The sequence below is a fragment of the Hippopotamus amphibius genome, chromosome 5 (assembly GCF_030028045.1).
Source record: "Hippopotamus amphibius kiboko isolate mHipAmp2 chromosome 5, mHipAmp2.hap2, whole genome shotgun sequence".
Lineage (NCBI taxonomy): Eukaryota > Metazoa > Chordata > Mammalia > Artiodactyla > Hippopotamidae > Hippopotamus > Hippopotamus amphibius.
Window position 1 is genome coordinate 35,750,670 of NC_080190.1, and position 22,655 is coordinate 35,773,324.

At 47.9% G+C, this 22,655-nt stretch overlaps 2 protein-coding genes across 7 annotated transcripts in view; both read right to left on the minus strand.

Moving 5' to 3' along the window:
• Window positions 1–2,979: 2,979 nt before the first annotated feature.
• LOC130854541 (cytochrome P450 26C1) lies at window positions 2,980–10,655 on the minus strand. Its single transcript, XM_057737468.1, has 6 exons — window positions 10,452–10,655; window positions 9,705–9,929; window positions 8,933–9,208; window positions 7,458–7,616; window positions 5,233–5,562; window positions 2,980–3,357 (listed from the first exon to the last, which is right to left on the minus strand). Exons 1-6 carry the CDS (start codon window positions 10,653–10,655, stop codon window positions 2,980–2,982), a joined length of 1,572 nt encoding a protein of 523 aa, XP_057593451.1.
• Window positions 10,656–12,348: 1,693 nt separating this feature from the next.
• EXOC6 (exocyst complex component 6) overlaps window positions 12,349–22,655 on the minus strand; it is a 230,532-nt gene continuing 220,225 nt past the window's right edge. For all 6 annotated transcript variants that reach the window (XM_057735489.1, XM_057735487.1, XM_057735486.1 and 3 more), the window contains 2 exons: window positions 14,727–14,839; window positions 12,349–13,609 (listed from right to left, as the gene is read on the minus strand). In XM_057735489.1, coding sequence (XP_057591472.1) covers window positions 13,477–13,609; window positions 14,727–14,839 — 246 coding nt within the window. In that variant the 3' untranslated portion in view covers window positions 12,349–13,476. The remainder of the gene's footprint in view (window positions 13,610–14,726; window positions 14,840–22,655) is intronic.

A 22,655-nucleotide genomic window follows, 5' to 3' on the forward strand; every position in this document is an offset into this window, starting at 1 on the left:
ATGTTTCGGAGAGTCGTCGTTTCTCCATAACCCTATTTGGCGTTTCAGAGGCTCTAGGGAAGGGTTTCTCCCACCGTCATTTCTTCTAATGATTTGACAGCTGTAAACAGTGACAGACGACTTCGGGGCACCGGCTGGAACCGGGGCGAGACGCGCTGGAGGTAATTCTCAGAAATCCCGGGGCCCACCCCTTTCTGGACAGTGCCTCCGGCCGGTGAGCAAAGCTGGCCAGCGGGGGCGTGACCTGGGGCCCAGTCCCAATCCTCCGGCCTGACCCGCCTGTGACCCCTGCAGGCCGGACCGTGACATCCGAGTGAACTCTGCAGGGCCATCTTGCCAAGTTCAGCGCGCTTCGGGTCACAAGATGAGTGGGGCCTGCGCGCTAGAAATTGTCACGGGGGGTGAAAATGTTTTAATCTATCTGTCCATGAAGACCCGCGGGGGCGACCGGCAGGAAAGGATTAAATGGAAGAGTGCGGATCATTAAAGAACACCTTGAAGAGGGGAAGGGGTCCATAAATTATCAGCCCAATAAGAACTTTGATCTAGAAAACTTGCCAAGCTTTCCTGGGTGGCAGTGGGTGGGGAAAGGGGTTGGTTCACTGGAAAACAAAATGTTTCCAAGATGTTTACAAAACAGCCTGTTGCTAAGGGCTGGGGGGTGGGGAGTAGTTTTCTGCCAGGGGAGGGGAGTGAGGTCCTGACAGGTCAGGGGAGCCCAGGTAGATGAAGCACCGGTCCTCCACTTTTCTCCCTTCAACACCTTCTTCCCTTATCTTGAGCATTCATCCCCATTCCAGGGTTCTATAACTGCTGTTCCCCCGGCTTGGGGTGCCTCTCTCCCAGCTCACCACTGGCAGGTTCCTTCCAAAGTCAAATGTCACCCCACGAACTCTTCCCAGGCTGCCCAGCTGAGCCGCCAGGCACTCTGCATTACAGGCCTGTTTTATTTTCTCCACAGTGCTATCACCATCAGACATATTCTTGCTCTTGTTTGTGTTTATTTACTGTCTATCTCCTTTGTGAACATACCAAGTCCAGGAGGGCAAGAACCACATCTGCTCCTTCCTCAAAGAATCAAGAGCTCCTAAAGCAAGAGCTCAGATCTTCCTGGAAATTACTGAGAATGATGTATCAGTGGGAAATCAGAGTAAACTTGAAGCTGCTCATAGTTAGCACAGACCCCACAGCAGGTAAACCAGATCTCTTGAAACCAGCTAAGACTGGGCTTCTGACAGCCCCCTCCCCATCTCTCTCTCTCTCCCCAAATCAGAATCAATCCCAAGCCTCTGGTCCTCCCACCACCTCAGCATAGTGGAGCTTCTCAGGAGGAGATGTTGTCTCTGCAGCCTCAGGAGCGCCCTGAGGGCAGGCCCCAGATCCGCCACTTTTGCTGGTTCTGTGGCTCCGGCGACTGCCTGCAAGATCCCATGGCCTGGCGCCAGGGCCTGTGGTCTGCGGTGGGTGATGAATTGCCCTGGAGGGGGTTATGGCCGTGTCAGTCGAGCTCAGAAGGGCCCGCTGCGCTCTTGAGCTACCGACCTTGCCTGCGCCTGCTCCTTCCCCCTTTCCTTCTGGCCCCAGGATCCACCTTAAGCATAAGGTCAGGAGGGCACCAGCTTCCTTCTGGTTCACTAAGGGGTCAGCTCAGGCCTTGGCGGCAACTTCCCTGGCTGACCCATCGTGTCCAACTGCCCCGAGCCTGTCCGAAGGTGGGTGGCAGGTTACAATGGGCTGTTAGGAATAATGACACTGCAGGCTCTTGGTTTAGATTTAAACACTGTTGGGAATTTCTGTGAGAAAGGTCCAGAGTCCTTAGGCCAACCTAGGGATCACTATGAAAGGATAAAAGGCCAAGAGCTACGTGGTGGCCACAGGCCCAGGGGCTGGAACAGTGGGTAAGTGATGGGGCAGAGGAGAGCACTGGCTGGGCAGTCCAGTCTCTCGCCTCAGTTTCTCCTCTGTAATAAAGGAGGTCGAAGCAGTAAACCAGAAAGTCCCTGCAGCCAACTATCTTGGAGATAATTTGCTGCCCAGCTCCCTGGATCTATGCTCAAGAGAGAGGTTCCAGCAGTCTGGTCCCAGTTCCTAGCCCCTCTCAGGTTATATGCAGGGCGGGGGGTGGGGGTCTCCCTAAGTCTCCCCCACCCTCATCCCACTTTCCCACCAGGGAGCCAGTGCCCAGCTAAGCTGTAGCCTCTTCATTCAACTACTGCCAGGAAACTTCTTGGCCTTCCTGTTTTGGGTACAAATACCCCAAACCTCTCCAATTAAGTCTCAACCTCCCACGAAAATGATCCAGCCTTAGAGTCCTCTTGGTGTGCCTATTCTCCCCTGAATAAGTGGAAAGATTAAACGCATTCTTGAACTAGGAATTTTTCTTTTAAGAAATCGCCAGCAGAATCCAGTGGTGTTGAGCCTGTTTAGAGCCCTGGAAGCTGCCACCGTTCTGGGCTTCCGCCAAGACCGGCAGTGGCCAGGGCGCACCTAGCGGAGGCCAGCTGCCTGAGGGCCTTCCGCTGGGCGCCTTCTCGGTGTCTTCCTGTGGCCCAAAGCCAGGCCATAGATGCGCTCCTGGCGTCCCCGCTGCCTCGCGACGGCTACAGGTACCACATCATTCGACGGCCCAATCCTCCCCACGGCCCCGCAATCCATGCCTCCTCCCGGGCTTGGCTTCTAGTGGAGATGTCCCCTCCATCCCTGCTTCGAAATCCTGAGAAGGGCTTAAAAGACTTGGCCCACCACCTTTCCTTCCTCAGGGTGCGGAGTGCAGGAGGCACTTTCCCACCGGCCAGGCACTTCTCCAGTGCGGTGGCGGTGGCTCACGCGTCTCCTCCCGCAGAGTCCGGCACAGAGCCGCATTCGGGAACCTGTTTGGTGAACGAGAGCGCACCCGACCCGGCACTGGGGAACGGCAGAAGGGCGGCTCCGCAAGCGCGCCGCTGCCGCTGGCCAAGTCAGGTTTCGCAGCGCAACGGGTCACAGGCGTCGGCCATCCTGCGCTACCGAAGGCGCAAGCGGGTGGAAAAAGAGCCGCAGGCCGTCCACCGGGTGCACTATAGGCACGGTCTGCATGGCGGGGAAGGCAGGCGTGGCCAGTTCCCAGCGCGCAGTGCGCACCAGCTCCACCGTGAGCAGCTGGAGCACGGTCTGCGCCAGCTCCTGGCCGAGACAGCTGCGCGCACCGCCGCCGAACGGGATATAATGGAAGCGGCCGGCAGCGCCCCGCGTATCCTCGCCCGCAGTGCCGAAGCGCTCTGGGTCGAAGCCCTCAGGAGGGCTGCGGTACACCGCTGCCGTCTCGTGCGTGTCCCGGATGCTGTACATGACGTTCCAGCCCTTGGGGATCTGGCAGCCCTGCGGGGAGGTGAGGAGACTCACCTGACCACGAGGGACCCGGAAACCCAGCCCGAACCGATCCTCCACCAGGGTATATCAAACAGGTTTCCGAAAACACAGGGACGCACGTCTAACCCGGAAGCTAGGCGACCGCTCTGCATACCCATCTCAGCTTCTCCAGTGAGCTGTGGGACAATGGGCTACATACTCAATCTTTGTGCCTCGTTTCTTAATTGATAAAGTGAGAACAAAAATGCCCATCTTGTGAGGATTCAAATAACGGGTCTGGCATATACATTAGTGTTCAGTAAATGTGCTCTGTTATTTATGTTTCATTTTTTTTTTTCTTTTTTGTCTTTTTTGTTCTTATGTTAGATCAGGAGACCTAAATTCTAATCCTGCACCTACCAGTTGCCTGGGTCTGAGCAATGCAAACGCCAGCTCTTCTTGGCACCGAACTGAAAACTGCCTCTCTGGCCTCGCCACCTATCAGCTGTACAATAATGTTCAGATCACGCAGCCACACTCTAAGAAGGTGCACGTGAGACTTAAAATGCTGGAAGGCAACTTTCATGTCCCCTTTGCTCACCTCCAACTTTTTCAACTATTCCACTTTTGAGATGTCCTCCAGCCCCAACCATCCTGCTTCCCTTGCCTGAACAGGCTTCAGGAGGCAAACAGAAGATCTTGGAATCACCTAGGCACTCTCCTTCTGCTCTCTAGGCCTCAGTTTTCCCATCTGGAACATGGAGGATGGCGAAGGCCCCTGCCTCTATTCACCCTGGTAGTGCAGTGCTTTTCTCCCTTGGTTTCTCTAAGGTCTTGCACCCCAGTGCCTGCACAATGATGTCTGAACTCCAAGATAATCCACCTGCTTTTGTGTGGGCCACCCCCTCTCAGTGATGTGCTGCCCCCACCCTAACCCTTCACTATTCCAGCTCAAATGATAGCTCCCAAAAGGTTTTGGTGTCATTCAGCTAGAGACCACTCTCTTTTCCCCACCAGTTTATGATGAAGTTTCTAGCTAGCTCTGGCCTTTCTCTCCATGCAGGGCCTCAAGGGCAGAATCCCATTCCCTTGGGCGCCCTCAAATCCTGGTATGCAATGCACTAGGGAAATTTGCTGTTGAAAGTAAGCGTCGGGGAAGGAGGTGCCCACGCTGCCTGGAGTGGCCCAGGGACTGGGCTGGGGGTGGGAGGGGATGCAGCGAAAGCCATTCAGGCAGACACCTTCAGTTTGGCAGTGTTAGGGCTTCCCTCCCGGATGCTGCCACCTAGAGAGTTAAAGCTGGAAGGGACCAAGGCAGCTTCCTTCTAGAGGGTAAACTGAGGCCCAGGGTGAGAAGGTAATTGCCCAGGCTCATACAGAGATAGAGCCAGGCCTAGACCTTAACTTTCTTGCCCAGCTCACGCCAACCTGATCATACCCCACACTTCCATTACCCCACTTCTCTGGAACCTGGCGTCAGTTGGAGCCCTGGACAGGTAACAACGATTGATCCCTTTATCTTGTAAGAGAGCCAGAGAGATGGGGTACGGGACATAGTGGGGGGGGAGGGGAGAGGAGGGGCTCTCTTTGTGACCGCCAGCCTCACTGGCTGAAAGGAGGGTGCTGGGCAGAGAAAAGCATATTTTTATTCTAAAACTCGGCTCTGAGTTGACTCACTGGACCGCTGCCAAAAGCTTAAGCGTGCGAGGTCCCTAACCTTGCTTTGCTCCCTCAACCGTGGCTCCCGGGAAATGGAACCGGATTCAGCGCACGTTCCAGGAGGGAAATCGAAGGCCCGGAGAAGGGGAAGAGGAGACAGCCTGGTCCTAAGCTCTACCCCACCCCGCAGCGGCCGGCGGCAGGGGCGGGGCGGGCGGCAGGCGGCGGGCGGCGCGGCGCACTTACGTCGAGCTCGAAGGTGCGCAGAGCTGTCCGGTAGCCCCCGGACACTGGCGGCAGGAGGCGCAGCACCTCCTTGACCACGCAGCCGACGTAGCTCAGGCGGCCCAGCGCCGCCAGGCTGAGGTCGGGCTCGCAGCCGCAGTCGCTCGGGGGCCCAGAGCCGCCCCCTGAGGCCGTCGGCGCGCAGCCGCACGCGCGCCCGAGCCCCTGCGCCGCCAGCTCCTGCTGGATCTTGGCGATGGCCGCCGGGTGCTGTAGGAGTAGCAGGACGAGGGACGTGCTGGCACTGGCCGTGGTGAAGAAGGCAGCGAAGAGGAGCTCCACAGCTGACTCCTGCAAGACAGCCCGGGGCGCTGAGTCTCCATTAGCCGGGGCCCGGGCTCGTGGCCCCCTGGCTGAGGCGCAGGGGACCCACTTTTGCCTTTGCGCACAGGCCAGAGCGTGGGAAGCTCTCGTGGCGCGGCTACCTGTGTGGGCCCTGGAGTCAATTGAATCCCAAGTCCGCCACTTGGAAGTCATAGATAGCAACGAGCAAGAGCAGGATTTATCCACTTGCCTTGGGAGGTTCCCAAAGATAATGCCAGGAACTTTTTTTATGTACTGTTCTTAGTGCTTTAAGTGTATTAGCTCATTCGAGTCTCACCCCGATCCTGTGCGGCACAATGACTGCCCGCTTTACTGAGGCTCTGAGAGGTACTCAAGGTCCCTACGGTCACTAGGCCCAGTAGTCAGGCTGGGAGTCCAGTGCTCTTAACCATGTAGTGCTGCCGACAACCCCAGCTGGGCATCCTGACCGTGACTGCAGTGGAATTGACCAAGTTGCCTGCAGCAGCAGTGCCAACCTCACACTAAAGCAAGCATTGTGGTCCTTGTCCTGCCTAGTGGTGGTCCCAGTGGGTGACTAAACCTCTTCCTGGTCTGCACTGTCAGAAGGAGAGAGGGGTCTAGTGGCATCACCGTCCTGGCCCCAGCCCTCACTGTCTGCCTCTGCCCTCCCAACACTCTGTGTGGTGTCTTCCTTCCTGGCAGCACCCAGTTTGTGTTTACACACTGATTGATGTGATCATAGGATGAATGTGTATCCCTCCCCTCCCACACCTCGAGAGCGGGGGCTATGGTTTGCTCACCACTGTATCCCCAGTCCCAGCATGGAGCCTGGCACTGAATAGGTAGATAATAATATATGTGGAATGAATGACCTGATCCAAGGCTAACTGCCTGCCCTGGACAAGATGGGGAGCTGGGACAGAGACATTGGGGCTCCAAGGTCCTCCCTGGCCAGCCAGAACTGAAGATTTCTGGCCAGTGGGTCCCTTCCTGAGAACCTGGCGGGTGTTGTCACCCCCTCCCCAGCCCTGCCACCTGCCAAGGCAGAGGGACCATCCACTTCTTTCCATACCACTCTCCTCCCCAGCCCAGAACTGTTCCTATCCACCAGCTCCCCCAGGAATCATGAGCCCCCTGCTCATCTACTTCTAACCCCTTTCACTCTTCCAGACTTCACAACCACCTGGGAGTCAGGAAAGAGATTATTAGTCCCGTTCTCAGAGGAGAAACTCAGGCTGAGTGAGCCCCACCCTTCAGTGGCTGGCTAGTGGAAAGTGGGAAATTGAGGCCCAGAGAGAGGATGGGAGTTGCTTATGGAAGGCTTGAGGTGTCCCCATTTCTAACTTCCCTGCCCCCCAACCTCTCTGCACCGTTTTGGGTTCTCCAGCAGGTGGGTCCAGGGGCTATTCCAAAGCTTCCCTCCTTACCTCCATTGCATGTGCTCTATGCATACACGGGGAGGGGGTTCTAATTCTCCCGTAGATTCTGCAGTGGCAAAACAGACAGGTAGCGAGGGGACAGGTGCCAAGGTGGCTCATGGAAGTGTAGATTTGGGGAGGATGAGGGGAGCTTCACGGAGACTGTGGAATTTGACTCTGAACCCTTAGGGTTTGTAGAGAAAAGGGGTGAAGAAAGCTTTATAGGCAAGGGGACAGCAAAGGCAAAGACATGGAGAGACAGAGAAGTGGCGGAGGGAGAGCACTGTTTGCTGCCAGAACCTGTAAGGGAGGGCCTAGGATTCATGCCTACCACGCTCCTTTGAGAGGGATGGTGACTGGCTCAAGGCCACAGAGGTAGTAGGTGCAGCCACTCTGCTGCAGTGTTGCTCCGTTGCTCCAGGGATGCAGCATGTGTGTAGAGAGCTGCTAGAAAGAGGGGCCGAGAAATCTCCCACCACCTACCTTCAGCTCCTGCACTGAGAGCTCATGGCCCAGCTCCCTAGTGCTGCGGATGATCCCGTCGAGGGCATCACCTGGCTCTGCAGCAGCCTTGTCTTCATGAAGCTTCTCCGCAATGGCCTCCTCCAGATGCCGATGCAGCTGGTCCCGTGCACGGATGCCCTGATGTATGGGGAGAGAAGAGAGGTGGGGCAGGAAGGCTGAGGGGGCCAGTCCTGGACACCTACCCCCCAAATCTTCCCAGGGCTAGTCTGGCTCTGCTGAGAGCCTGGTGTTAACAGTTTCCCAGCTTAGTTCCATGCCTGGCACATAGAAGGGGCTCAATAAATGCTTAGGAATTTGTCCATTACCCCCATACGCCATTCTCTCTTGATGATCACAAGCCCCCTGTAGGGCAAGGCAAACAGTTACTGTCCTCCTAAAAGGAGGATGCTGAGGCTCAGAGAAGTCAAGCAATTGCCCAGAGTCACACAGCTGTCAAGTGTCCATGCCTGGCACAGAACCCAGCCAGGAAGTCAGTGCATTGTCCTTTCCCTGCTCGAGGCTCAGGCAGGGGCAGTGGGCACCAGTACAGAGAGAAAGGGACAACTTGATGCGCTCAGGAAAGTTCTGGCTTAAAGGACACTATTGGAAGTTGTAAACATTAGTCTGGGGTGGCCCTCCAAAGTTCAGGGAGCAAGCACAGCAAAAACATCTGCCTGGGGAAGCATTCTGAGCACTTGAATTCTGTAGCCAGGGGAGATGGGGTTCAAATCCTGCCTCTGCCCCTACTAGCTGTGTGATCTTGGGTAAGTCATTCAAGCTCCCTGAGCTTCAGTTTCTTCATCAATAAAATGAGAATAATACTTTGCAGACTGAGAGGATTAAAACCAAAAATGTACCCAAGACAATCAGCCCATATAGCATGTCCCTTTATACATAACTATTATTTTTACTCAGGTGACTGAAAATCAGGGCATCGGCACAGTAAGAACCTCAGCTCAGTTGCTCTCTGGGCTCCGCCCATCGCTCTGAAGTTTGCAGAGGCCATGGTTTTCCATGGTTTTCTGATCTGGAAACTAGCGGCCCGGGCCGGCACCCACCCCTCTCCAACCCATGCTGGCGCCGGGCTGGGCCGGGGGAGTGTCCGCGGCCCCACTGCTCCCATCCATTCTGCAGCCACGGGGCTTCTAAAGAGGCCCTGGAGGCCAGGCCAGGAGGCGCCGCTCTGGGGAGGGGCTGGAACGACTGGCTGGGCGCCAACGTCGGGAAGCCCACGGTTGCTGGGGCTGGTGTTCCTCCTGCCAGGCATGACCCAGAGAGGGTGTGTGGCCCGCCCCGAGTCACACAGCGAGTCAGGACAAAGGGCAGCCCCAATGCCCACCGTCACCCCACGCCGCCTCCCCGCACTGTGCAGCGCCTCCATCTCCCAGCAGTGGTGAGGCCTGTGGTGCACCAGGGGAGCCCCAAAGGGAAGGTCTGGGGCGGGGCGGCAGTACCTTGCGCAGGCCGCTGAAGGGCACATCTAGCGGCAGCGAGAAGAGGTTCTCCACGAACTGCTCGAAGGTCCGGGCGAGCTCCGAGCACTGCGCCTCGTCTAGCCGTAGCCCCAGGAGGATGCGCGCGGCCATGCGAAAGGTGAGCGCTTTGGCGGCCTCGTAGACAGAGACCGGCCCGCGGGCCGCGCACCAGGAGCGCACCTCACGCCGCAGCGCCCCCTGCAGGCGAGGCACGTAGCGCTCCAGCGCCGCGCGGCTAAACACTCGCGCCAGTATCTGTGGGGAGCGCGCGGGGTCAGCCCTGGCAGCCGTCCGGCTTCCTCTGCCCGGCGACTCCATAGGAGCAAAAGGCCAATTTCGGCCCCTTCCTCCTCTTCTAAGCGACCCGGACCCAAATGTGTTGGGTTTTGCTCTCTCCATTCACTCTAGTTCTTCTCTGATGTACACAGTCCCGCCCGCCCATCCATCCAGACTGCAGGGGCCACCTCCTCTAGGAAGTCGTCCCTAACCCTAAGTTTGCATTTCCAGCGCTTCTGGTATCAGAATCGCAGAAGATCGAAGATGAAAGGACCCTTAAGTCCCAGTCCTGGCCGTATAAACCAAAGCCGGAGAAGGTAAGGGACTGGCCCAATGCCACCCACTTGTTAGGGGTCTTGGCCGGGTTCACAGTGTACCCCCACTGGCCCACAGTGTCGCCCCGGCCTGGCCCCCAGCAGGCGCTCGGGAACCGCGGGGTCTGACGTCCCGACGGCACCTTTTGTTTTGGGCTCACCTTGCGCCGCTGCCGGTGCGTCTCGCCAACCGCGCCGAGCAGTGTGTGCGAGCCCAGCAAGATGTGCGCGCTCTGAGGCCACTGGCTGCGCACAAGGCGGTGCTCGCCCAGCAGGATTGTGCGCACGTTCTCGGCACCGCTCACGCGGATCACCGGCCTGCCCAGCAGGTGCGTCTTGAACACTGTCCCGTAGCGCTCCCGGCGGGAGCTGTGGAAGCGCGAGCCCTGCGAGCCAGGAGCGAAGAGGGATGGGGCCGCTGGGCCTCGGCTGGGGATCTAGCCCAGGCCTCCCAACTGCCCCTTGATAAAAACCTCCTGCTCCAGGCTGGTTCCTTACTCTTTCCAAAACAGTCTCAAATGGGCCTCGCAACTACCCTACGAAATGTTCATGCTTCTGTTCCCATTGATGAGATGAGGAAACGGAGGCTCAGAATGGGTACATAAGCGCCAAAGAGTTCAGGACTGAGACGCGCCTCTGACTCCTGATTCTATGGTGGCAGGACATAGGGTCCTAGAACCCCTCTGTTCACCACCCGCGTTGTGTCGGGACTTAAGTTGCGTCGGAGAGAACGCCAGTGACAAACGGTCCCTTCGAGGGAGCAGCTAGGCAAAGGTGAGGGCTGTATATGCTCCCTGGGGCCCTGGGCGAGTAGACGAGACTGGCTACGAACCCTGGGAACACTGAGAGCTAGTGGGGGAAAGGGAAGAAGGGGCCATTTTGGGGTGCAGAAACGACGGACTGCTCACCTGAACTAACCAGTGCAGCGTTTCCCCGAAGAAGGGCCAGCCCATGGAGCCTTTGGGCAGGGGCAGGGCACAGGCTCGGTCCCGGCTCAGCGTCCAGCGGAGGGTCCAGAGGTGCTGGGCCAGGCTGAGCAGCAGGCCCGCACACAGGAGAGCGGTACCCGCCGCTCCCAGCACCGACAGGCAGCTCAGCCCCCAGGGGAACATGGCGAGCCTGCGGGGGCCAGGCCGCCCCGAGCGCAGGAGGCGTAGGAGCTAGGGCGCCGGCAGCGCGCAGCGCTCACCTGTTCTGTCTGGAAAGGGCCTGGGGCTTGGGGACCAAAACCGAGATTTACAACCTCGGACAGGGACTTCGCTCTAAAAGCAGACGGGCAGCGGAGGGCGGCCGTGACCACGCGCCCTTAGGGAACGTGCCTTCATCGAGACCCGCGCGCTCAGGACTTTTCCCGGAGTCCGACGGCTCCCGGGCCAAATATGCCACCCCCTCGCAGGGGTGCCGGCAGCCTGCGGACCGCTCGCGCAGAGCACCTCCCACCTCCCTGGGTCAGCACCCCTTCGATAGAAGCAGCGAGGGAGGGTAAAGAGCGGAGCAACTCACCGGTGTTGCCAACCAGGGCTGCGCTCACCCGGCCTGTAGACCCCCGCCGACCTCTCTCTTCTCCAGCCTCTTAACCCTTCTCGGCCTACCCAGGCCACATTTATATAGATATTGGCTTCCTCCCTACGGATTGATCCCGATTCACACGACGTGACGCGCCTCTGCATATTTAAAGCGCTCCACGCAGAGTAATGATTGGAGGCGGTGGGCAGCGGCGCGCTCTCCCAGGGGTTGGAGTGGGGAGTGGCAGCCGCTGCGGCGCTACGGCTAAGCCGGGGGCCGTGCCCCGCTCAGATCCTCGGGCGGGGCCTGCGGTTTCGCGCCAAGAACCTCCCGGCTCCCAGCAGGAGCTCGGCAGGTGGACTGACCGAGCGCACGGAGCTAACGCGGGCTCTCTCTGGGATCCCCACCCTGGAACTTCCAAGTGCCCCTTCCCCTCCCGGCACTCCAAGGCTAAAGGGCTAGGGGTTCTCCCCTTTGCTCTGCTTCTGTTTCAGGGAAAACGCGCGGTCTTTGATGCCAGCCTTAGCGTCGCAAGTACCTTCAAAGGATGGCGCGGGTCGAGATTCTCCGACACCCCCACCCCTCCGAGGTCTCTGATTTACCACTTCCAGAATCCTTCAAAATATGGTAGTGTCATTGCTGCTCAAAGCTTCACAAAGACACCCTAAGCCCATGAGGAACAGATATCCCCGGGCGCCTTTCCGGTCTCGAGGACCAAATTCACGGTCCCCGCCTCTTCGTATCCTTCCCATCCCATCAGTTTACACGGTTGTTTCTCAGGCTTTTTTTGTGGGGCCCCAAATGCCCCACGACTCGGGCGTCCCAGTCCCTACAGTGCAACCCGAGGGGTGGGGGTGGGGTGCAGGGTGCTTGTTTTCCTAGAAGAGTAAAGTGAACTCAAACTATCATTGCTGAGGACCCACAGTGGTCTGCTCCAAGCAGTTGCAAAGGTGGCGTCTCTCCGAATCCAGGGACCCCTCAGCCCAAGCCGGAGACGTCCCCAGTGCCCTGAACGGCAGGGTAAGGCACTCGAGGGCCACTGCATTCCAGTCCTCAAAGAGAACTAGCAGCTCACCGCTTCTCTCATAACTTCCAGATTGTACTGTGCCTGGAATTACCATGTTTTCCATGTAATATTTTTTAAAATATTAAATATTTTAGGATAAGAGCCGGTCAAGAGAATAAATGCTTATTTTCTTTGTTTTGGTGACACTCCCATTCTAATAACTAGGGAATAATAGCCTTTCTGAAGAAAGCAGTTGTTTTAAGTCAGGAAGCTCTAAATAGATGCAATAGCAATGAATTTTCAACAACTTGCTCAACCTTTTTAATATTTAATCACAAAATCAAGAAATGTACATACAATTCTTTACACTTATTTTTACAGAGTCAAATATAAGTTTCTTACAGGCATAAATCTTGAAAATGCAAAAGGATTATTCAGCATACACACGATGAAGAGAAAGTAAGGATCAGACTGATATTACCATTTGGACCACAGTAATTTACACAGTAAAATGTACATTCATTTTAGGTCTTCCAGAGTTCATTTGGTTTGGCTTGTTCCCACAGAGAGGGTACGGAGGTTTGCTCTCTGAAGAAAGTAACCTGACCCCTGTGGTTACTTCTGTGTGTAGAATACCTCTCTCCTATCACAAGCGGCACCTGAAGTGGTTAGCCCCACTTAGTTCCTGTCCTTCTAACTTGAACCAAACCAAACCAAACCAAATAAACGGGGTCGACTACAAACAATATAATTAGAAATACTAACCCTGTGGAACAGAAACACTTTGCATCTTTAGAAAATCTAAATACCTTTTCTTCATATTCAGATTAAATTAAACCACCCAAGTAGAACAAATAATTCACATTCTTATTGGGTTAAATTATGTTTGATTTCAGGGACCTTTAAAGATTTGTCTATTTCCTCCCTCGAAACCAGCAGAATTAGAAAATTTAGTCTACTTAAATAATATTGAGGCGAAAATTAAAGCTAAAATCAGAAAATTACAGTGAAATATCAGACAATCGCATTCCAAAACCAGATATTGGGGGAAAAAAAAACAAACACAGAAAAATCATTCAAGTATAAATAGACAAAATCATATATAGAGAGGCATAAGTTCTTCTAATGTATTTACACAGTTTCATGTACAATTTTTGACCTGATTTATATATTACAGTTTTGCCTTTTTTCCCTAGAAGTGAAAAAAATTAATGTCACATTTGCCATATATAAAATAGTATTCAATTATTTAAAAATCCATACAAATGATATTTATAAGTCTTTCTTGTTTAAGCTCTCATCAGTGTCTTTTCTCTACTGTATTTTTGAATTCTGCAAACAACTTTCTGTATTATGACCAGTGCCTGTTGGAGATCAATGTTGAGTGAGATTTGGTGTCACTCAGGGCAAGGATATGAAGTCTATGTGTGCTGGGACATACCATTCACCAAACTTCTCAGCTGTTTCACGACTGTCTCTATCAACTTCTGTTTGTCTCGATCATTCTTTCTGAATTGAGCAAATATATTGTTCTTTTTGCTAGTATCCTTCATCCTAAGAATATACGTGAATGAAGAAGCTTAGTAAAAGGAAATTAAAAGCTATACTGTCACAAGTGAAATATCTTGGCATGCTCGGGATTATCTCACACTAATCCTATGCTTGAAAAATATACTTCAAAGAAAATAGGTACTACTAATAGAATTACAAAGATGGTAACCACACAAAATATTAGCAGCTTTATTTTGCATTCTATATGAAGTGGTGTTTTTACATTAGTATGTAAATCTAAAGCTTGTTAAGTCTTCTTACATGATACTATTTTCTAATATCCTTCCATAAAGTATGCTAAAGTGCATACCCTCTACGGACTCTGCAAATCACACTCATAGCAAAATAAAGGGAAGGGGAAAATAACAGAAAATTTAAAGCAGTAATTTTTTTGCCTCAAAGGTGTTTCATGGCATTGTAAAACAAGCTTATATTTATTTAGAACAGTTCCTTGTGTCCTCTCAAATCAAATACACCACAGATATTTTGAAATGTGTGAAAATAATATACACTTTTAATTCAAAAATTGAAAATTTTAATAGTGATACTTGAAATATGGTTGAGTGAAAAGAAAACCTGCCACATGATGAGAAGGAAAAGTAACACCCACACTTGTTTTATTTTTAATTGGACAAGACGCACCAGTAAGTGTTCTGTCACTTCAGTTTTTATTATATTATTTTTTCAAAATGCATACTTCTCTGCTTGTAAAGAATCCCAGCCCATCATGGTAGGATTTAGACAGTACTGGTGGCAAACATTCCAATCCCTAACTATGTTTTACAAAATACCTTCTTTCTTGTGTTACAGTATTTAAAAAAAAAAGTTCCAATTCTCACTTACCTCCAGTAAACATATTCCTAAAGCCAATTAAGTCAGATATTGAAGATACAACAGGAAAAATGTTTTGTTCATATCAACATAAACAGAAATCTCATATGAAACTATACAACACTGAAGGCAAGAAAGAAAGAGGCTTATGTTTTGGTCATAAAAATGAACTGAACTTTTAAGGTCCATATAGACATTTCTCTTTTGATAAAAATCTCCAGCTCTTCAATTATCACTGAATTACAAAATGCTAAAATGGTATGCAAAAAAGTTTTCAGAATATACTCACTTCTCCAAAAGAGTAAGGGCTGTGTTTGGATTCACCCGAAGGTACTTAGAAGCTGGCTGACCGTAATCAGCTAGATAAGTAGACCAATCCCAAACCATAAACAGGTCAAGGAGCTGAGGAAGATGGGGAAAAATGTTAAACCAACTTTTGACTATTTATCCACAGCTAATACATAAAGTATATGCTACTCTTGATTCATTTTAATATGACCTGCTTCTCAGATGGAACAGAATAAGGAATCTCATTTCTAAAATTTCATTAACTACATTTTATAACCAACATAGTGTATAATATCTTTTCACTTTTGAAATTACTAAAATTGTCAGGGCTTGCCTCTCTAATAAAATATTTAATTGGACTTTCAAATAATTGTAAAATAATGAAAACACTTAACATAATTATATTAACACTTGTACTGATGTACAGAGATTTAATTAATAAGGGTTGCCGCTACTAACTGAAGAATTCTAAAGAACTTAAACTGAACCTTTTTTTAAAAAAGAGGTTAAGTATGTTTACCTTTCAAAGAAGCCGTTTGCACCTAGACTTTTCCCAAAGTAATTTAAACCGAAAAGCTCAGATAATCTCAATGAAGTGCATTAAACAACCTGTGCTGGATTCTCCCTGGTGATAGATCCTCAGTAGTGTTATGAAATGAGGCCTTCAGAACTCAGCCTGTTAACTCTAGGCAATCATTTTGTATAAACAAACAACAACAAAAAGGAAACCCTCTTGTTTTCTGTAGTGTTTTAAAATTGACTATTTGCTCTATAATCTCCAGTTAGAATTGTTGTCAAATATGGAAGTAATCTTTTAAAAGCAATGCCATGCCTAAACCAAAGCACCAAACTCCTTATCCAACTTTAAAACCCTAATCCCCTTTAAGCCATTTAAAACCAACTTCCTATCCCTATTTGAATTGTTTCAGAAAGCTAAATGCTTTACTTACTACCTTCCTTTGGTTTTTATATCATTATTCCTTTTTGTTTTAGCTCACCTTATAAATAAGGGGTGCATTGGTTTTACTCTCAAATGAAGGAAGTATTTGTATTTATTCATAGGATATGTGAGCCAACCCACTGGCTCTGGGAGGGATAAAACTTCTGGGGTGGTTAGAGAAAGTTACAAGAAAGTCACAAGAAACTAGCTCTTCCTTAGGAAGACAATGGACTTGTTTGACGCTTCCCATCCAATATACAGCTACTAATAGAGACTTTCTAATACAAAGAAGAATGAAATGAAATAATGAAAATATTTACTACTAATATTAAAAGCCACACTATTTTCTTTCGGACAACATTCTAGGCCATACCAAAAGTTAAAACACTGGTACAGAAACTACACTGAGACAATGTTAAAAGAATACACTGTCTGAAAAAGAAAAGGGAACCTATTTCAAGTTCTGGGTAATTTCTGACCCCTGCTGAGCGACAAGTACATCTCCCCCTTCTTTCACAAGGAGGAAGTTACTTTCTACACTCTGCAGTGAAAATGTAAATTAGTGTAACTTCTCTGGAATGTGAATTTGCACTATGTATTTAAGAACCTTATAAAAATGTCCATTCCCTTTGCCTCAGTAATCCTACTTCTAGAAATCTAATTTCAGTAAACAATAAAGGTAGATAAAAATTTATGAACAAATATATTAATCTCAAAAATGTTATTTGTGTTATCAAAAACTGAAGAAGAAAAAAACACTGAAAACAGCTTAAATCTCTATTAAGAGAATGGTTAAGTGGTGAGGTATATATATCTATGAGGTATCTATAAGACAAGTATCATGTGGTTATTCAAATCGATGCTTACACAAAATTTTAAATAGCTTGGTAAGAAGCTTATGATAAATATTACTACTAAAATTACATAAAAACCCATCAAAAGAGACGGGAAGAAAATTTGAGAAAATGTTAAGAATAGTTGTAATCTGTGTGGTGGGATTACGGGTAACTGTTACTGTCTTCTTTATTTTCATAACATTCCACAATGGGCATGTATTAACTCTAGAGTTAGAAATAAGGTTTACATATATATATACATTTTTTTCCCAATAAATTTCAGTAATGAATTCTCCTCACACAGTTGTTAATAAAACCCTCATTTTGAAGGAGTCCTCTTTTAGGTATATGTTTGTGTTTGTGCATGTGTGTGTGTGGGCACGCACACGGTCAGCAGAAAGTAACCACTTCATAAGGTACTGGCTGCAAATTCCCTTTCCAAAAGGCAACAGCAACGTGACCTTTGGGACTTGGAAGAGGAAGAGGCCTTAAAATAAGGGCTGATCTACCCCCAGGTGGGAAAGAAGGAGCCCATTTAATGAATTTAAAATCTACACCAACTCCAGCTGTGAGTACAGAAGTGGTTCTTTTACAGCACAAAAACAGACTTCCCTAGATAAAGAAATATTATGCTTACTTTTTTCACACATGGTCACTCATATGCAAATTTCTTATCGCTAGAAATTACAAGAATCACAATATTTTACCTAACTGCCCATCTGTAGACAAGTCTAATCTACATGCTTTCAAATTTATACTAATACTTTACAGAAATACACACAGTGCATCAACTTGCAGATATCAATGGAAATCTGCATAAATTTGCACAGTAATGGTTAAGGAATGCATTGCCAAGGTGGATAAAAGGGCCAAGGATCTAGATAAGATTCACTTATTCACTCAACAAATATTGACTGCCCACCTACAATGTGCTAACTATTGTGCTAGGCCCCTGAGGCACAGTATTGAATGAGACAAAAAGTCCCTGTCCTCAAGGAGTTTACACTGTAAGTGGGGAAAGTGGGGAGGCAGTTAATAAGGAAACAATATTTTATGTTAACATGAAGAAATTATTTTTAAAAATGCTATTCACACACAATCCTAGTAGTTTAAACTACAGTAACATATGAGGAAGCTACTGTCAATTTAATATTAAGATAGAAACTGATTTACATAGCAGCTAGTGACAGCTTGCTCTTCGTATTCTCAGGCCATGAATCCAGCGGCTATAGACTTGGGCACCATTTCAGTGCTCAAGTCTATGCTCCAAAGGATACTTGGGTGGAGAGGAATGATAAGGCCTAGCAAGCATGCTGATCTCACATTCGGATTTCTCATTTCCACACGTGTGCAAGTGACGGGGCCCTGTGGGGCTCCCAGGCACAGAGGCTTTTTTTTTTGTCCCCTGTTTTTTGTAGGCAAGACTCCAGCCCCCATGACCTTTCCTGAATTCCAAAGGGCGGACTCAAGAACAGTTGCTAAGCAAGGGAGGAACAGCCAAGAAACCACCTGAGGCAAGACTAAAGGGACCAGAGAAGCTCATCAAGATTAGGAGATGACCACCTGAGACCACCTCAGTCGAGATTAAAGGAGTACAGGCCCTACACACACCCTAATTTTGTCAGAGACCCATCCTTGAAGCATCATTATAAACCCTCATCAAATCCTCTGCGGTTGGGACACATAGTTTTTCGAGGCAGGAGCCTGCTGTGTGTCCCCCTTTGCCTAGCAAAGCAATAAAGCTATCCTTTTCTACTTCACCCAAAACTCTGTCTCTGAGATTCCATCTGGCACTGGTGCAGAGAAGCCGAGCTTTCAGCATCATAAGGATTTTTCAAATGCATAATACCACATTTAATAAGTAAACAGAAACAAACTTCACAGAGCTGGGCAGGCAAACCCATAAAGTATGTCCAGCAGACCGTAACCACTCAGTAGATATTCAAGAAATAACTCCCTCACTGATGATGCCAGACCACTAGTCCAAGTTACCTGGGAGCTTTTTCCTTAGGCTTCATGAGTACAAAAAATGAGCACCCTATAGACAATTTCGGTTTATGCCGACAGCTCTCGAAAAAGGTCAAAGTTGGCCAGCAGGCAAACCAGAGGAAGTGAATGCAGTCAACTGACTTCCTGCCACATCCCAGGCTTTCCTGGGGCTTGATAAAGAGGATAGATTCCCTCATGCTAAGGCACTGGGTCTAATGTTAATTGAGGTACATGATCTTAGAGAAAGAAGAACTAATATTTCTGAATGGTCTACCAGTATCCCTCCATTCATAACAATTATAAGATCCTTTTTCACTTTTTAAAGTACGGTTCTATTGAAATGAAAGATGTAACACAAAACTAGGACATTATTCCTGGGTCCTACCTAACGCTATGCCAGGCCAGATTTATGGACTGAGTCCATTTCCATAGGCTGCTATCTATGCCTATTTTGACCAAGAAGCACGATCCCAGGTCTCTGGGATGGTTTCAAAAGAATGAGACTGCTCTGAAGCCAGAGTGTGACAGGAAGGGATGAGGAAAACGGAGTGGTGCCAGGCATAACCACTGTCCCTCCTCTTCACTCCACACAGTCAGTGCCCTGGGGGCTGCCTCTCACATTCGGTTAGGTTTCACAGGATGTACTGTCTTAATATTAAAGCCTAAATTATGGAAAACCTCACCTCTCTATCACAAGTTTTGCTTCCTTAGATGGCAGTATACAAATAATACATTTGTTATTAATCACACAAAATCTCCCCCAGTCTTGTAAATAAACATAGTTTCAACAGGTGAATTTATTAGTTAACACATATACCTGAAATTCAAAGATGTAGATCAAACATGAACAAAAACAAAAATCTCCCCTAGATTATCCAAAAGCAATTTTACAATCACTTATTAAAGGATAAAGTCAGGCATATTATAATGAAAATTGGTATTAAGTTCTAAAAAATGGATCTGTTCCAACAGTCAAGTAAAGTAATTCCACCTTAAATCCTTTGGGGAAGTAAGCAAAGTATGGATCATATAAAAATGAATAGCAAAATAATGTGCCTCAATTCTATCTCATCATGATTTATAAGATTACCTAAAATTAGTAACCTAACTTTTTTTTCACCAAGGATTCAAAAACACCCTTCATAACTAATCTGATAACATAAGATGGATTTATGCCAACTTTTTAAAGTGAGTTGTACATTTTATATCCTCAGCGATCCTTGTGTGTGTCCAGCAAACAAAAAGATTCAGCTTAAGGAAAGAAATGGTTGCATGGGTGGTCCATTTATATGCTCAAAATAGTTAAATCACTTCAGAATCACTGAAGAATTAGTCTGTGTCGACGCATTTAGCTTGCTGACAGTTTCCCATCCTAAGTCGCACTCCAAATCTACACCCAAGAAACCTGGGGTCTTAGACCTGTTGAGATCACTTTGTGCAAATGACACAATGAATCCAGGCTGACTTAAAACCATTCTATGGAACTCTTAAAGTGACTTTTTGCCTTTGTAAAAGTGAACCCAGAGTGCCAGGTCATTTTTTCCTTGAATCTGGTTTAGTTTTCTTTGTTTTGGGTCTTTTGGGTTTTGCTTTTGAAGCACCTCAGGGGCAGTGACCCAAGGCAGAAGATAAATAAAGTTAAGCCAACCTCAAGAGAAAAGCAATTGGGGATACCAGGTTTGCTTTTGTAAATGTGAACAGTGACCTGGGGGCTCAGGGTCAACCTTAGTCCCCCAAATTCCCTTTTCCAAACACTAAATCCACCTGGGACCTCAAAGTTGCTTTGCAGATTCCAAATGTAAACCAGGAGATCATTTTTCCTTTGCCTCCAAAAAAACAAAGCCAAAGCAAGAGGTCCTAGAGTGCTTCAGAGATTTAAACAACAACAAAAATCCTAAACCAGAATGTAGCTTTAAGGAAGAAATATGAGTAATTAGGTACTGGGGATTCAAGAAAAATGTGTCTTATTAAATTGGCCACAATGCAGGGAAAATACAAGTCCTTTTTCTAAATAGATGTTGAAATCAAATGATGAGCTCCGTATGCTTTTTAAAGCACTTGGCTTTACCCCTTTTCTAACTATCTGAAAACACATTTGGAAAATTCCACATGCAGCACAGAAGAGAATTTTCAGTAGCAGTTAGAAAGGGCTTGGGCAAAAACTGTAAAGAAGCAGTATTGTCCTTCCACCCACCTAACTTCTTGCCTTCAGGTGTTAATTGCCCTCATGCTGCCTTTGGCTCTCTGGTACACCTGACCCCTAACCCATGCCTGCCTTCTTCAAATGTCCTATCCGCCAAACCTGCTCTCAGCGAGCCTTTCCACTCCTACCTATGTGAGGAGCAGAAGCAAGCTGTGCCTTAAAGGCGTTCGTCTCTTCAAGTCACCTAAGTGAACTGCACACAGCAGAAGCAGAATGTTCTTAAAATATTTCTGACGATCAGCCATGTAGTAGTCCTAGATAACCACTAGGTGGGTTTGGAATTTGGGGGGGGAAAAAAAGGCAAAAAGAATTTACATCCCTCAGATTTATATGCATCTATATCTGTTTTATCTTGAATTTCTTGGTCACTATCATGGCTAAAAGACCGTGCAGATACATGTACGTGTATGATTTTATGTGCTTTATTTCTTTATTAAAATTAATTTTATCAAATAATACATGGTTACTAATCAAATGGGAGCATATCATGAAAAACAACAGTCCACTACCCTACCCTTTCCATTCTCAAGCAATCACATTAACTCATATTTTAATACTGGTGATACCTCAATATCTCTAAATATGCTTTTTTTTCTAGTTTTTATTTATTATCTTGCAGTTATCATATATGTGTATTTACCACACGTATACTACCTTCCTATTTTTGGTAGTTATAACAATTTTTCTGTATTTTTGCTTTTATAATTTTATTATAATTAAACTCCTTTTTAAAAAATTAATTAATTAATTGGCTGCATTGGTCCTTTGTTGCTGCACATGGACTTTCTCTAGTTGCAGAGAGTGGGGGCTACTCTTCATTGTGGTGCATGGGCTCTTCATTGTGGTGGCTTCTCTTGTTGCGGAGCACGGGCTCCAGGCATGCGGGCTTCAGCAGTTGAAGCACACAGGCTCAATAGTTGTGGCTCACGGGCTCTAGAGTATAGGCTCAACAGTTGTGGCACATGGGCTTAGTTGCTCCACGGCATGTGGTATCTTCCTGGGGTGGGGCTCAAACCCGAGTCCCCTGCATTGGCAGGCGGGTTCTTAACCACTGCACCACCTAGGAAATCCAAACTCTTATCTTTTATCACCTTAAAAAATTTTTTTTACCAGTTTTGAGATGTTTTTCACATACCATCTAATTTATCCAAAGTATACAAATCAATGGTCTTGAGTACATTCACAGAATTCTGTAACCATCTCAATCAATTTGAGAACATTTTTATCATCCAAAAGAACCCCCATACCCATTAGCAATCACTCTCTAAACTGCAGTTATATAACATGGTTTTTTATGCCTGGCTTCTTTTACTTAATGTTTTCAAAGTTCATCCTGTTGTAGCAGGTATCAGTATTTCATTCCTCTTTACTGCTAAATAACATTCCATTATATGGATATACCACATTTGTTTACCCATTCATCAGTTAGTGGACATTCTGGGTTATTTCCATTTGTGGGCTATTATGAATAAGACTGCTATGAACAAGTTTTTGTTTTCTCTTAGGTATATATCTGGGAGTAGATTTTGTTACAGAAAACTTTATGAGGATCTCTTGACTCTCCATTTAGTAATATAAGAATATTAGCACCTTATTTAGTTGAATTTTAAATAATTCTTTTGGCAATTGGGGTTTAAAATACTTATATTATGTATTAAACCTAAATAACAAAAGATATTTAAAGTTTCCTAAAAGTTCTTTATGAATGCAGAAAGATATTAATAAATTATCATCAATAAATTTGGGGGACTTCCCTGGTAGTTCAGTGGTTAAGACTCTGACTTCCACTGCAGTGGGGAACCAGTTCTATCCCTAGTTGGGGAACTAAGAGCCTGCATGCCTCAAGGCATGGCACCCCCTGCCCCCCCGAAAAAAGAATTTTTTTATCCTCTATTTCTAGAAAACGAAAAACTATAACTATCCAAACAGAAAAGAACATTTCAGATATTTTGCTCAAGTGGA

Bases quoted from the DNA above. Each gene is read 5' to 3' on its own strand.
- LOC130854541 (XM_057737468.1), bottom strand. From the start codon at position 10,655: ATGTTCCCCTGGGGGCTGAGCTGCCTGTCGGTGCTGGGAGCGGCGGGT. The intron at 9,930-10,451 runs GTGAGCAGTCCG...CCTGGCTCGCAG, and splicing joins CGCTGCACTGGTTAGTTCAG to GGCTCGCGCTTCCACAGCTC. The intron at 9,209-9,704 runs GTGAGCCCAAAA...CGCTCCCCACAG, and splicing joins CGCACCGGCAGCGGCGCAAG to ATACTGGCGCGAGTGTTTAG.